The 16,331-nt window shown below is 43.9% G+C and overlaps 1 protein-coding gene and 1 pseudogene across 3 annotated transcripts in view; one reads left to right on the top strand and one right to left on the bottom strand.

Annotated features, from left to right (window-relative positions):
• Window positions 1-9,679: 9,679 nt before the first annotated feature.
• LOC112067036 (SIN3-HDAC complex-associated factor-like) lies at window positions 9,680-13,814 on the bottom strand (annotated as a pseudogene).
• Window positions 13,815-14,062: 248 nt separating this feature from the next.
• Window positions 14,063-16,331, top strand: part of SLC25A36 (solute carrier family 25 member 36) — a 41,000-nt gene continuing 38,731 nt past the window's right edge. For 2 of the 3 annotated variants that reach the window (XR_008618042.1, XM_055086517.1), the window contains exon 1: window positions 14,063-14,312. Coding sequence is in view for 1 of the 3 variants with exons in the window: in XM_007115455.4 (XP_007115517.1) it covers window positions 14,272-14,312 (41 nt within the window). In the remaining 2 variants the exon portion in view is untranslated. The remainder of the gene's footprint in view (window positions 14,313-16,331) is intronic. The other variant, XM_007115455.4, reaches the window with a different exon arrangement.

Raw genomic sequence — 16,331 nt, 5'->3', positions numbered from 1 at the left:
GCAACGGGAGAGGCCACAGCAGTGAGAGGCCCGCGTACCGCAAAAAAAAAAAAAAAAAAAAAATGGTTAAGAGAAAAAAGAAATAAAGTATAATTGATGTTTTAAAATAATCTATATAGCTTTCAGTAAGAAAATTATTCAATGTATATTGATTGTGTGCTTAGTTTATGGCAATTACTTTAGGAGGCATAATTGAAATTATGATGTAAGGTGAGTATTGATATTTCAATTCTACATTTGAAATACCTGAATGTCACAGCCTGTTAATTAACTTGCTTGATATCACAAAGCGGCAGAAGTATAATTCAAACCCAGACCTTTCTAATTCCAAAGTCTGTATCTTTATTATTTCCCTAACCAAGTGGTTCTATTTGTAAGTTTGTAGGGTGGGGCAATGTGGCAGGGGAAAGTTACATAAAAGATAGGAAACTGACTATTCAAATAAAATGCAGTATTTGACTCAACCAAAAGAAAGAAAGGAAAAGAAAACTGGGTCCTTGCACTACGGTGCTTAAAAGCCTCCAGTGGGTTTTCCTCTCACTTAGCATATGCAGACAAAAAACGTCGCCTGTCATATCAGTAAACAAAGGATGTTGCAGCCATCAAGCCAGCAGCCACTACCCCCAATTGTGTACCCTGAGGGGATTCAGGATGGGAAAAAAAACAGGATACTGGCCCTAGAGAGTTAAGGTGCCTATCAAAGGAATGATTTCAATGAGCCCAGACCCTTGCATCTTCCCATACACAGAAAAGTGCTAAATTCATTAAATGTCCGGTTTTCTTTAATTAGCAGTAATCTTTTGATGTTTGACTACCTGTTTTTTGTTTGTTTGAACTCCTGCATATCCTGGCCCCTCCCTTATCTTTTGGGAGCAGTTCCTCAGAACTATCTGAGAGGCTGAATCCCAGGCTTAAGTCCTCAGTAAGGCTGCTGAATAAAACATAATTCTCAACTTTTAGGTTGTGCTTTTTTTTTTTTTTTTTCCGGTCGACAGACCTACAAGTGCCTACATGAGCTGGCTCCTGTCCACCTATCTATCTCCATCTCCAACCTGTCTTTTCTTTTTCTTTTTTTTTTTTTTTTTTTTTTTTGCGGTACGCGGGGCTCTCACTGTGGCGGCCTCTCCCGTTGCGGAGCACAGGCTCCGGACGCGCAGGCTCAGCGGCCACGGCTCACGGGCCCAGCCGCTCCGCGACACGCGGGATCCTCCCGGACCGGGGCGGGAACCCGCGTCCCCTGCATCGGCGGGCGGACTCCCAACCACTGCGCCACCAGGGAAGCCCCAACCTGTCTTTTCTTGCTCACTCTGCTCTGCCCCACCGCCTTCCTTTTTCCTTAAACTCACTCAGAGCCTTTTCACTTGCTATGCCTAGACATGCACTTCACCCCTGTTACAGGCTGAGTTGTGTCCTCCCAAAATGCTTATGTTGAAGCCCTAACCTCCAGTACCTCGGAATGTGACTGGATTTGGAGATAGGGCCTTTGAAGAGGAAATTAAGGTAAAATGAGGTCATGTGGGTGGGCCCGAATCCGATAGGACTGGTATCCTTATAAGAGGAGATTAGAAGAGGGACACACACGGGCTGAGAGACATTCATATGAGGACACGATGAGAAGAAGGTGGCCATCTGCAAGCCAAGGAGACGCCGCAGGAGAAACCAAACCTGCCAAAACCTTGATCGTGGACTTCGAGCCTCCAGAACTGTGAGAAAATAAATTTCTGTTGTTTAAGCCACCCAGTCTGTGGTATTTCCTTATGGCAGCCCTAGGGAACTAATACAACCCCCATCTTCACACAGCTGGTTCTTTTTTATCCTTCTCAGCAGTCAACATAAAAGCCATGTCCCCAGAGAGTATGTCCATCACCACTCAGTCTAAACTACATCTTCCCATCACTTAATTTTCTTCATGGTAAAATAGTTCCACAGCATGAAATGATTTGATTTGTTGACCAGCGTATTGTCTGTTGTAAAGTAGAACATAAACTCTGTGAGAGCTGCCACCTTGTCCGTCTCGTTGCTCTGCTAGGACACTACCTGGCACAGGGTAGGCACGTGGAAAATATTTATTTAATATCCACGATGCCAAGTGCCCAAGAGGCTACATAGACAAATATGAAACGGTTCCCAACCTGGGGAAGCGTGGGGCCCACGGTTGGCCAGGAATCCTGCCTCTCAGGGAGTGCACGAGCCCGCGGGGTGGACAGGGCATGGTCTGGAGAGGCCAGCACAGAGCTGTGCAAGCACACAGCAGGGGAGGGAGGTGTTGGGACATTTCTGAAAGCCCAGAGGAGTGAAGCAACTGTGTGAAGGCGGGCAACGCCAGCAGTTCAGTTGGCTTAGAGGGACCTGCGCTTATAGGAAGGGGTAGGAGAGTAGGGGGGTGGTAGACAGGGACATCACCCTTAAGTGCCAAGCTAGGGGAGTTGTGACGCACGGGCTTAGTTGCTCCGCGGCATGTGGGATCTTCCCAGACCAGGGATCCAACCCGTATTCCCTGCATTGGCAGGCGGATTCTTAACCACTGTGCCACCAGGGAAGTCTCCCCTTTTCTCATAAGTAGAAAAAAATAAAGAAATCCAACCCTATAGGTGTGCTGTGAGAACAGGATGATATAATACATGTGAAAGCATCCACCAACGTGTCAGATCCCTAACTGATAAAAATTTGTGGAGTAAAAGTTAGTTGCATAACTGTAATAAATAACTGCATAAACTGTAATAACTATCTAGGGGACCGTAATGCTTCCAGCTTTTTCCATCCTGAATTCCCCTCAGGGCACACCGGCACTGTGACTTAATTCTCTGTGTAAGGGGATGACGAGCGATGCTCTTTGTTCTTTTTGTTTACAGTTTTATATATTTTGCCTGGATTTTCATATTTCTGATCCCTGTTACTCCGTTTTGCTTGAAAGTGAAAGTCTTACAGAGCCAAAATTATGGAAAAGCTGGGAAAACAACTTTAAGTATTTCCCAATCAATGAAAAAAGGAAAAACAGTTTCGCTGTGGCCAAGAAATTGTATGGCGATGGTTTCACAGACATCCTGAAAGAAGACATTAAGGGATTAATTGAGGAGCAGAGAGAAACATAAAGTAAAAGTAAAAGAAGTTCTTAGTACCTCACACTTCTGGGAGATTTAAAGGCTTTTCCAAGGTAATTCTGACTACAGGCTGTGGGGCTTTCCCCGACACTGATCTTTGACCCTAACTCCAAGGTCAGTGAGACTTCCCAGTCCTGTTTTCTGTTTCTCTTCTGTTCACCCAACTACTAAGCAGGGTAAGAGGGCATGGCCTGAGGTCAAGGATGGAGAAGGTGGAAAGCTGCTGAAGCAGTTCTGGGGTGGGGCGTGAGGGGGGACCCAGACTCAAGGGAATTGGCCACCTATGAAATAAAACTGTTATCACTCTCTTCGCCACCAAATATTTGCCAAGTGCTGCTTTGCACTGCGTTGCTGCCAAACCAGAAGTCTATCCTTTTAACTTTCGGCCATTGACTCTGGGTGTTGAGCCAGTGCCAACTTCTTGCCAGGTACTGTTCAGGGGAGAAAAAAATCAACTATACTTTTTGGCTTTGGGGGCTGAAAGACCCAAACCAGCACACGTGAAACCGTTAAAGAACACTCCAAGGGTGAATTCTAGTTTTTCATTCACAGACTTAAAAGGCCCATAGGGTACCCAGCACAATGAATGAAGAGACCACCACCATCACGGTACTTTGTGGTGAAATTTCCCAAAACCAGGGAGGGATAAAAGAAAGATCCTAAAAGGTTAAAATAGCAAAAAAAAATGTTCTATATAAAGACCAGAGCTACAAATGGAGTCAAGCTTCTCAATATTAGCTCTGGATGCTAGAACCCAATGGGGCAGTGACTTCAAAAGTCAGAGTGGGGGAACTTCCCTGGTGGTGCAGTGGTTAAGAATCCACCTGCCAATGCAGGGGACACAGGTTCAAGCCCTGGTCCGGGAAGATCCCACATGCCGCAGAGCACCTAAGGCCTCGCACCACAACTACTGAGCCCGCACTCTAGAGCCCCCGAGCCACAACTACTGAGCCTGTGTGCCACAACTACTGAAGCTCGCGTGCCTAGAGCCCATGTTCCACAACAAGGGAAGCCATCGCAAATGAGAAGCCCGCGCACCGCAACGAAGAGCAGCCCCAACTTGCCGCAACTAGGACCCCACACGCAGCAACGAGGACCCAACACAGCCAAAAATAAATAAAAATAAATTAATTAATTTTTTATAAGTCGATTAAAAAAAAGTCAGAGGGAAAATGATTTTCAATCTAGAATCCCATACTTAGCCAAATTATCAAATATGAAGATAAAATAAAAGCATGCAAAATCTAATAATAATACCTCCTATGCAACTCTTCTTTGGCAGCTGCTTAAGAATGTCCTTCAGCAGAATGAAGCACCAAGTAAAGAAGAAAACCAAAAACCAAAAACCAAAAAACATGAGATCCAGAACACAGGTAAGGGGACGTAAATCCCAGGATGACAATTGTGCAGCCAAGAGAGTAACTATAACTAGTTCAGGCTGGAGCAGGAAGATGGAAGAATCCAGGAGGGAGGTCTCCAGAGGGAGGGGGAAGAAAATGGGATTAACAGACTGATCTTAAAACATTGAGAAAATAATATTTTGAGCCATTGATAAGATAGATATGATGTAGTATGTGGAAAAAATTAGGACAGGTAGAGAAAATTAAGCAAATAGAAAAAAAAGGGCAACTGTTAACCAAGAAAAGTAAAAAGTTGTGCAAGAACAGCATGTACACCATTTGGCTTTGCAGTGGACAAAATGTGTATAGCCATAAGATGATAAATAATTGTCAATTTAACTAAAAAATCATGATACAACGATTAGGAAGATGAAGCAGGAAAAATGGGGAGTTTAGGAGTGGAGTAAGAAAGATAAACCTGCATCTCTGATAACGTGAAGTGTAATGGATAACATCTGAAATTAATAAATCAAGAAAAACAGCATGAATTGCTATAATTGAGAAATCTGGAACTAAAGAAAAATTAAAAAGTTGAAAGTGGCTACCTCTAGGAGCAAAAATGAGGAGACTGAGGAATTGGTATGAAGTTATTATAACTTTTCTAATACTATATATTTACTTTTTTACAACCATATGCATTGCTTGAAGTGTTTTTTTTATTCTGGTAAAATTTCTATAACACAAAATTTACCATTTTAACCATTTCAGAGTGTACAATTCCATGGCATTAAGTACATTCACATTATTGTTCAACCATCATACTATCCCACTCCAGAACTTTTCCACCATCACAAGCTGAAACTTCATACCCACTAAACACTAACTCCCCACTCCTCCCTTCCCCTAACCCCTGGGAACCACTAGTTTACTTTCCTTCTCTATGAATTTGACTATTCTAGATATCTCACATACGTGAAATCCTATCAATACAATTTGTTGTTTATCAGCTTTATTTCACTTTAGCATAATGTCTTCAAGATTCATCCATGTTGCAGCATGTGTCAGAATTTCCCTGCTTTTTTAAGGCTGAATAAATATTCCATTGTATATACCATATTTTGTTTATCCATTCCTCTGACGATGGACACTTGGGTTGTTTCCACCTTTTGGCTATTTCGAATAGTGCTGCTATGAACATTAATGGGAGTGTATCTGTTTGAGTCTCTGCTTTCAGTTTTTCTGGGTACATACTTAGAGGTGGAATCACTAAATCATGTGATAATTCTATGTTTAAGTTTTTAAGAAACTGCCATAGAGTTTTTCACAGGAGCTGCACCATTTTACATTCCTACCAGCAATGCACAAGGGTTCCAATTTCTCTACTTCCTGGCCAACACTTGGTATTTTCTGATCTTGTTTGTCTGTTTTGTTTTGTTTTTATAGTAGCCATCCTAATCAGTGTGAAGTAGGATCTCACTGTGATTCTGATTTGCATTTCCCTAATGATTAGTGATGTTGGGCATCTTTTCATTCTCTCTGAAGAAATGTCTATTCAAGTTCTTTGCCCATTTTTTTGAATTGGGTTGTTTCTTTGCCTTTATTACTTTGAGATAAAAACAAAGCATTAATGTTAAAAACAAGATTCAAATGCCAACAGGCAAGTTGGGTTTCAAAGCAGGGACCCTGGGGCTTCCCTGGTGGCACAGTGGTTGAGAGTCCACCTGCCAATGCAGGGGACACAGGTTCAAGCCCTGGTCTGGGAGGATCTCACATGCCATGGAGCAACTAAGCCCGTGCGCCACAACTACAGAGCCTGCGCTCTACAGCCCGTGAGCCAAAACTACTGAAGCCCGCGCACCTAGAGCCCGTGCTCTGCAACAAGAGAAGCCACCACAATGAGAAGCCACGGCAATGAGAAGCCCGCGCACCACAACGAAGAGTAGCCCCGGCTCATCCAACTAGAGAAAGCCCGCGCGCAGCAACGAAGACCCAATGCAGCCAAAAACAAATAAATAAAATAAATAAATTATTTTTTTAAAAATGTATATATGTGTATAACTAAATCACTTTGCTGTACAGCAGAAATTAGCACAACACTATAAAACAACTATACTTCAATTAAAAAACAGAGAGAAAAAAAAAAGCAGGGACCCTTGGTAAGGCCCTTAGATGGTTTCTTAAATGGGAGGCAGGGCACAACTTCTGCATTACCCCACACCGTTGAGGTCCCAGGCATTGTCCACACAAAAGTGTGTTACACCCTATCTCAACAAAATCTACGCATTTCTTTGCAAGGTCTCACTACCCTTCTAATACTCCTGTCCTGGAGGGTAGGAAAAGTCGTATTTTGTTTTTTTGGGTTTTTCTCCAAGCCACCTGGGACACATTCCTAAATTGCTCCCTGGTGGACAGTGTTTCCAACAAGCTAACTGAATCCTTCTGGGGGAAATCCATTTTCTACCAGCTCCTTATGTATTTCCAGTGCAAGCTCTGCTTATCACCTGTGTATCTAAGGAGAGCCTTTAACCATGATTGAATTGAAATGTGACACAGAGTAACTGATGTTGCTGATGGGAGAGGTGGCTCAACGGGACATGAAACCTGCATTTGGGAGTCACTGCCCTCATGACTCCATCTGGGGCTCAGATATAAGTATACATTTCGTCCTCTGGGGACCACATCTCCTTAAGTTCTCTCAAAAGCCCCCTCTCCCCCACCCCACCCCCCCTTTTTTTTTGAAACTATAGCTAATATTCTCATTCAACCAATGAACAATTGAGATGGTGTAGAATAGAGGATGAGAGTACAGATTCTGGAGGCCGACTCCCTAAGTTTCCATCTCAACTCAGCTACGTGCTAGTTGAGTCACCTTGACAAATCCTCTAACCCCCCTGTATCTCAGTCTCCTCGTCTATAAAATGTGCTTCATTGGGTTCTACAGCTAAAATACATGAATGGTGCTTCCAACAAGGCCTGGCACATGGTGAGTACTGTACACATCTGAAGCTCTTTGACATGATTACCATCAAGGCATCAAGTACCCAGGAGGATGCTTACCCAACTCTTACCAATGATGTCCTCTGAGGAGTAGGATTTAGGAAGGGAGGCTGAAGTGAGGATTTTAATTTCTAACTCATGCACTTCTGTATTGTTTGAATGTATTACTTTTTATTAAAAGCAAAATAAGGAAAAAAACTTAATGGCATCTGGCTGAGAATATAAAACAATCTCTCCAAACCTCCCACTAAAAGCTAAAAAGACACAAAGATTTTTTAAAAAATCTTACCCAAATATTTAAAACTAATGTTGCCAATCTAGAACCCATATGAATTTTCTGTACCTACAAGACCAACAAAGGCTAAGTGGGGGAAAAATGGCATCGGTGGTCCATCTGTGCTCCGCTTCCCAGCAAATAGCTATTAAGAACTTTTCTTCAGCCCATAGCAATGAAAAAAAAATTTTTTTAGTGGAATTTTACTTTAATATAAAATGAAAAAAACCCACAAAAACCCAAAGCCCTAATAGGTTAAAATGAGTCAAACAACCATTCTACACAGATAAAACCTTCACAAAGGTCAACTGAAGTAATCCAGAGCTAAAAGTGAATTGTGCAGATTTTCAAGGAAGTCACCAGTCATGTAACATAAACAATTTACACACTTGCAAGCCCTCTAAGAAATGTGCCCCAAGGAGCATTAACTTTTGTTTTTTCGTGTGCCATCCTGAAGACTTGCACATTTTATTTTTCAGATAATTTAACATTTTTAATAGAGTGTATTCTCTACCAAGTGGTAATGCTTTGGTACTATTCATATAGGACTGCTTATCCTAAAGACTTGACATTTCCCCAAGAGGAACTTCCGCTTTAGAAGTTTCATATAAATTAAAATCTTTATCAGGGCTTCCCTGGTGGCGCAGTGGTTAAGAATCCACCTGCCAATGCAGGGGACACGGGTTCAAGCCCTAGTCTGGGAAGATCCCACATGCCACGGAACGACTAAGTCCGTGCGCCACAACTACTGAAGCCCGCGCGCCTAGAGCCCGTGCTCCGCAACAAGAGAAGCCACCACAATAAGAAGCCAGTGCACCGCAGCAAAGAGTAGCCCCCACTCGCCTCAGCTAGAGAAAAGCCCGGGTGCAGCAGCAAAGACCCAGTGCAGCAACAAAGACCCAGTGCAGCAACAAAGACCCAGTGCAGCCAAAAGTAAAATAAATTAAAAACAAAAAACCATTCACTTTATAGCAGTACACCATAAATACTCAATAAATATTTGTTAATCAATAAATATAAAAACAAAACAAAACCAAAAAAATCTTTATCAAACATCAATATGGGGCTTCCCTGCTGGCGCAGTGGTTGAGAGTCCGCCTGCCAATGCAGGGGACATGGGTTTGTGCCCCGGTCCGGGAGGATCCCGCACGCTGCAGAGCGGCTGGGCCCGTGAGCCATGGCCGCTGGGCCTGCGCGTCCGGGGCCTGTGCTCCGCAACGGGAGAGGCCACAACAGTGGGAGGCCCGCGTACCGCAAAAAAAAAACAAAAAAAAAACAAACATCAATATGGAGGGAGGTGACACAGGATGCAACCCTGCGCGTCCGGGGCCTGTGCCCCGCAACGGGAGAGGCCACAACAGTGGGAGGCCCGCGTACCGCAAAAAAAAAACAAAAAAAAAACAAACATCAATATGGAGGGAGGTGACACAGGATGCAACATATACAGTCAAGTTACCTCTGTATATTTAGAAATTACTCTTTCAAGATATTCGCACCAGAGAGCTTAGTCTGTCCTGCTTAATATTCAGTAGTACAGGTTTGAATCATCAGAACCTTGGCAAGACCTTAATATTTCAAAGTTATTAACAACTACCTCTAGGGGCAAGTCCATGTTTACTGAGTTATGACAAATTTATTATAACGAAGGAAAACAAGTATAGCCAGCCATCTTAAAAAAATGCTCTAACCACTGCTTCTGAATATAGAAAGACTAAAACTACATACATTTATTATACAACAAATCCCATCTCTGTCCCCTGAAATTCCCCTAATTTCATTCATTAGAAGGGGATTTTTTTTTTAAATAAATGGATACTAGGAAAGCCCAAGGAGATTTTTAAAAAAGACTTAAAAGCACTTTATAGCCGCATTCAGCTTTCCTATGAAATACTCAGCATCTTAAATATTGGGTTGGCCAAAAGGTTTGTTTGGGTTTTTCCATGACATCGTACAGAAAAAACCCAAACGAACGTTTTGGCCAAGCCGATATTATGTACACTTTTTTTTTTTTCTTTTAGTAAGCTAGACACTGGCTTCAGAGTTTGTGGAACTGAAGGAAAAATAACCCACTCAAAACTATCCTAAGGGCTTCCCTGGTGGCGCAGTGGTTAAGAACCCGCCTCCCAAGGCAGGGGACAAGGGTTCGAGCCCTGGTCCGGGAAGATTCCACATGCCCCGGAACAACTAAGTCCATGCGAGCCTCTGCTCCGCAAGAAGAGAAGCCACTGCAATGAGAAGCCTGCACACCGCAATGAAGAGTAGATCCCACTCGCCACAACTAGAGAAAGCCCACGCACAGCAATGAAGACCCAATGCAGCCAAAATTAGATAAATAAAATAAATAAAAATTTTTAAAAATTCTATTAAATAAAACAACTATTCTAGAAATCGTCATTTGGCAGAATAGCAGGTATCCAAGTTAAAAATAGGAGGGTCATTTTGTTGCTTTGTTTTCCAAAATTTAAATTGTTTTTTATTTCCTTTCTACATAAACCTCAGTCACCACTCCTGAGTGGAGACAGGCAGAGGCTCTGGCCCCTGCCCCTCCAGCTTCTCAGCAGCAGCTTTCTTATTGCTGCAGCAAGACTTGAATAGGTGAGTGTCAAATGAGGACTCCCCCAAGACAGCCTTTATAGATAATGCCACAGCATATTTTCTGTCTTATCCAGTATGTGAGATCCAAAATGGAAAACACTGGCATTCTGTTAGAGCCAGAAGCCATCTCTGTATCTGAGCCATCACCTGACTGGTTACTATAACAAGGAGATTGAGCTGGAAAGGCACTTGAGGTGGTACTGTGAGCATCAGAATTACGACGTTTAAATTCCTTTGGCAGTTGACTGATCTGGTTGCTTTTTATCCTGTTTCCAGATAGAGTTTTCACTTTCTCTGCTTTCAGTGTAGTCTTTAGACTGGGTCCTGCCCTTGCATCTACCACGTGATTCCAGTTTTGTTTTTTGGTTTTTTTTTTTTTTTTTTTTTGATCCTGCTGGTAATTTCTTCCATCTTTTCACAGCAGGACACGGGCATTACAGATGTCTCCTGATCAAGTCTCATGTAACCGAAAGCAGCTCTGGAAGTCCTTTTCATAGAGTTTACTGTCAGTGAATGGAGAATTGGAGGATTTAGCTCTGCAAATACAGCAGCCCTCTATACTTTGGTATATCTTTGGCTTGTGAAAACCAAACACCTCTTCTTCTGGGCAATAGTCTTCCAAAAGCAGCCGATCCACATGCAATAACGTTCCTGAGGTGTGGGGTGCAGGAGTGCATGCCAAACCAATCCCCCCCTCCAATCGCTCCCTCCTCCTCAACTGCCATGTCTAGAACGATTGTCTCCTGCAGTTTGGCAGCAATTAAAATTTGAGGTTAGTACCAATCAGGAAATAAAGTAGCAGTCCCCTCTACTTCACAATGAGCTTATTTGTTTGTTTTGAGCCAAGCAACCAGTTGTGGCCACCCACAGTTTCGCCATCAGTTTCTTTCTACATTCAGTTAAAAACTACAGTTCCCAGAACACCCCTCGGTAGGAATGGGGGTCTGGAAGAGCTACAGGTGTGCCTGACACTAAAGCAAGGTCATTTAGCCCCACCCACCCTGCCTTAATATCATTCTGGAAAAGCACCTATAAGCTTGTTTGTTTAAGGGGCAAGGGCTCAAGAAACCTCATCTCGTGCTGGTCTTGAAGGAATCACTTAAAGACATTAGCCAACAGGAATGAGAAAGGAAAATTATAAAAGAGCTGGCAGATGACACAGTACAGTGGAACCTCAACAAACATGACAGCCAACTAACCCTGGAATCCCCACAAGAATGAAGGCCTCAGCAACCACACCCCAGTGGGCAGCCCCAGGGGCTACCGGACAGAATGTGCATGGGGCAGAGTCTCCTTCCACGATGCCATCTGAATGAGGTTCCAGAGTAAACGGTCACATTATGAATTGCTATTGCTCTTACGGGAATAATTTACTCCACATAAGAACTTGGGCTCTCTCCTTACCAGTTTCAGAAGCTTCATTAAATGTAATTACCACAGCATTCACTATGCCAAAAACATGGAGCTACAGCCATTGTCTTAAACGAAATACATCTAAAATGGTGCAGGCACTTTGGAAAACAGTCTGGCAGTTACTCCAAAGGTTAAACATTGAATTATCATATGACCCAGCAATGATACTCCCAAGTATATTCCCAAGAGAAGTGAAAACCTATCTGCATGCTAAAACTTGTACACAAATATTCACGTCAGGATTATCCATGACAGCCAAAAAGTGGAAACAATCCAAATGGCCATCAATTGAGAATGGATAAACAAAATGTGATATAGTCATATGACAGACTATTATTCAGTCATAAAAGGGAATGAAGTACTGATGTGTGCTGCAACATGAATGAACCTTGAAAACATTATGCTTAGTGAAAGAAACCAGACACAAAAGGCCACATATTGTATAATTCTACTTATATGAAAAGTTAGGCAAATCCATAGAAAGTAGATCAGTGGTTGGCAGAGGATAGGGCGAGAGGAGAATGGGAGTGACTGATAACAAGTGTGGGGTTTCTTTTTGGGTGAGGAAAGTGTTCTGGAATTAGGTAGTGGTGATGGCTCTACAACCATCAGAATATACTAAAAACCACTAAACTGTACACTATACATAGGTGAATTTTATGGCATGTGAAAGATCCCTCAATAAAACTGCTGTAAAAAAAAGATAGAACTAACCCCCCCACCAAAAGTTAATACAAGGGTTTGGGGGAAGTATGGCCAGGGTGTCAATTTTTATTTCTACTTTTTGGAGTTTCGTTTGTTTGTTTTTTTCAAAATTTCCCTCTCTAATGTGCAGCTATTACTTCACTAACTGAAGCTCTGGGATCAGAGAGATTCTGTTGGATTCAAATCCAATCTCTTTCTGAATGAACTGGATAATCTTGGGCAAGTCAATTATTCTAAATCTCAGTCTCCTCATGAAAAATTGGGGGAATAATATCAATGGCCTCATAGGGCAGTTGTGAGAGTTTAATAAGAGAATGCTGTAGATCAGAGCCTGGCATATTAGTAAGTGCTCAAGCAATATTAGCTGCTGACAGTTTTGCTATTAAGAATACAATGCAGTAAAATAATATTACTAATTATCATAGGTAGCACTTACATAGCACTGCTGTGGTGCTTTACATAATTTTAAGGTGTTTAGTCCCCACAACTGCCTTGTGAGGTAGGTATTCTTATGCCCATTTTACAGATGAGCATTTACTGTGGAGTAGATGCACACTTGCCAGTGACATGCAGTCTGTACATTTTGTGGGAATTTAGGAGCAGGTAATGAGCATAGAGAGCTAAGGCAATCAGGGAGGACTTCGTGAAGGAAATGGCCCTGGAAGGAAAGGAAGGTGAGCCCTGGATAACCCCACATGGGTGGGAAAGTGTGGTGAGGACCTTGCAGGTGAAATGGAAGTTACCAAAGAGGAGGGAAATATCAACATTTGTTCATTGTGGGTGATGAATACAGATTATGTTATATTATTTCCTGCATTTCTGCACCTTAGAAATAATTACTAATTAACAAAAATTTTAAATATTTAATCATGTTGTAGAGGGATACATTTTCTTTCCCTCAGTCCTTGACCTTCTTGTATATACATACAAGAAAAAACTTGCTGGTTAGAAAAATGAGTAAATGCCAGTTTTCTTTATTCTTTCTAAAATAAAGAATATTTATTCTACACTAATAGAATACTACACTAAGCATTGTCTGTAAACACCGTACTGTTGTTTGCGATCCTGTACGAGTGTCTGTACAAGCCTTTCCATGCACTGAGTGCTACTCTGAGGTAGACACCAGGAAGTATAAATGCTGGGTCATAGATCCAATTATTAAAACGTGAATCAAGCAGGGGCCAATGGGAAATTTCTGTACCTCCCTTTCAATTTTGTTGTGAACGTCAAACAGCTCTAAAAAAAATAGTATAAAAAAAGTAAATCAGAGACTGGGCAGGCTCGCGTCCCAACTCCGCTTGCGTACCGGGCATCCAGGTCGTTTCTCACGTGGTCGGGGCCGGGAGCGTGAAGTTCGAATCCGCTTGTCTGCACGAGCCCAGGCGGCATCGGGTGCAGCCCTCCGGGCGGGCGGACTAGGTGCGAGGACCTGGTGACCCACTACCCTCCGGGCACGCGCTCTAGCCCCGCCTCCCGGCCCCTTCCATTGAGAAACCCCTCAACGATCACGTGAAAGAGGCATGACGGCTGCTTGACGTCACGCAGTGCGGACCAATGGTAGCTTCTGTTTATATCACGGGAGGGGGGAGAGTCGGAATATTCACGCCCCCGCTGCCGCCGCGTTGCCCTCCAACGCGGGTGGTGAAAACCTAGCCAAGGTGGGAGGCGGCGTGGCTGCAGGGCGGCGGGAGGGCCGCGCCGGTCGCTTTCCGCAGCCGCGTCTCCGTCAGTTCCCGTCGCCGTCACTGGGGCGCCGTGCGGCTCCAGTCTGGGGCGGAAGCTGCGGCCGTCGCGGCGGCCGGATCCGCGTCCCGCCTCAGCGCCCGGAGGACATGCGGGAGAGAGAATGAGCCAGAGGGACACGCTGGTGCATCTGTTTGCCGGAGGGTACGTCCCAGGAGAGGCTTGCAGACTGGGGCTGAGGGCGCTGGGCTGAGGCCGAAGGCCGTGGCCTGAGACGCGGGCGAGAAGGGAGAAGGGGCTTCAGCCCCGGGGACCGAGAGAGTGAGGCCCGGGCGAGGAGGGGTGAGGGGACTGGAGCCGGGGGAGCTGAGGGAGCCCACGGGACTGAGGCCGAGGCGGGGAGGGGTGGGAGGGTGACGCCGACAGGACGTCAGGCTTTGGGCCCGCGGAACTGGAGCGAGGCCTAGAGAGTGGCCGGCGGGGCTGGCATCCACGCAGGCCCAGTCCACGCGCCGCGGCCTAGCGGACGTCGGGGATGCGGGGCCGTGGAAGGCCAGTAACTGCAGGCCTTACGTAGGTTGTTCGGCCGGGGCGGCGTGGGGGGGAGGAGCGGGAAGTGCGGAGGCCGAGGACAAAATGGGCGCCGGGCCTCCTCCTCCTTCAGTCCCTGGCGCGCGGGCTGCGGGGCTGCCTCACGTCGCTCACGCCCCGCCTCGGATCTCCGACAGCTGATTTCCGGGCGCTCCTCGGCCCCGGTGGGTTGTCTGGGGGCTTCCGGCGCCAACGGGAAGGCTTTTGGGTTCTGTCGCCCGCAATAGCTGTAGGTTTCTAGGTCTTGGAAAATTTCCTTTCTCCAGGTTGCGAGATGCGCTACAAAGCGACAGTGCTTCTGGGGTCGGATTCTATACCTGAGAACCAGGCGTCTTGCACACCCGCTGCTTTTCGTCTGCTTAAAAGGAGAAAGTGGGGGGATAGGGGAGAGGTCAAAAGCTTTGGCAGTAGTTACTGTGTGTACAAGATTAAGACTAAACTTAAAGTCTCAGTTCCCTGATTGCCAACTTGAGTGCTACAGATCTTTTGTTCACCCAGTTTAGTCTCCTTTTTAGGTTGTTCTTTCCAAATTATTTGGAGAGTCGTAGCAATTTGAAATTTAGGAGTTACTTCTTATCTGTAGGATCATAGTCTTATCAAAAATGGCTACGGTGAATTATGCTGAGGCTCTTTGCTGCCATTATGACCATATAAAGTCGCATCCCTTTAAAGCATACAGTTTGTTTTTAAATCGACTACTTTAAGAATATTAAAGTAATACATAGGCGGTTCTATTCACAGTGGCTTGATTGGAGTTTAAACGTATGGACTCTATTGCCAGTGATGACAATACTTTCCTTGAGTTGGCACATTCATTGAACAAACATTTATTGTACACCAGTTATGGGCCAGGCACTGATCTGGCATTAAAATACTTTTCATTTAATACTGTTCATTTAATTCGTGAGACAGGGATTAGGCAGGGTTTGCTTTCTATATTTCTGATACGTAAGAATAATCTTGGCAAATTAAATCATTTTTTAAAAACCATTAGGCATGTAGATGTTCTTGTAAAGATGTCTTGTGCAAATACTTGGGTTCCCTCCTGTAATTAGATCATAAGGTAATTTTTGAAAGTTAGGAGACCACACATCTACTTCTGGCCACTATTTTGAGCGAAAAATGGACATGCTCTTTGATTTTAATTCATCTTCATCTGTAAAATGAGGAAGTTGTACTAAATGATCTCTCAGGCCCTGTTCTAGGTCCTAACATTTTTATTGCTCTGCATTCAATATTCAGATGTCACGTTTTGTTAAAAATAGGTTACATTTATTTGAAATGTTAGCTTGATTGCACTAACTTCCCAGTTTGGATTAGGATCATCAACCACGTTGTTGTTACTAATGCTTGGAAAGGCCCTTATGGTTAGAGTTTTCTTTAAAAACAGAACTAGGGCATTTTTGCAGCATCTAAACCCAGATAGATTGAGGAGCCCCTCTACCCCCCAAAAAAGAACCTAGCATATGCAGGTTTTTTAGAGTATTAAATGAAGTACTTGTTTATAGGTTCTGACACAAGATAGGTACTCAGCCTTATAAATTTTCTTCTTTTGCATCCCATCTGGATTTCATGTTTATATGTGGTCTCAGAAGTCATTTCAGTAAAACTTGGCTTACCTTTTTTAGAGAA

The sequence above is a fragment of the Physeter macrocephalus genome, chromosome 1 (genome assembly GCF_002837175.3).
Source record: "Physeter macrocephalus isolate SW-GA chromosome 1, ASM283717v5, whole genome shotgun sequence".
NCBI classification, from domain to species: Eukaryota; Metazoa; Chordata; class Mammalia; order Artiodactyla; family Physeteridae; genus Physeter; species Physeter macrocephalus.
Note: the sequence above shows the minus strand (reverse complement) of the source record. Positions and strands in the feature narration are given on the sequence as shown.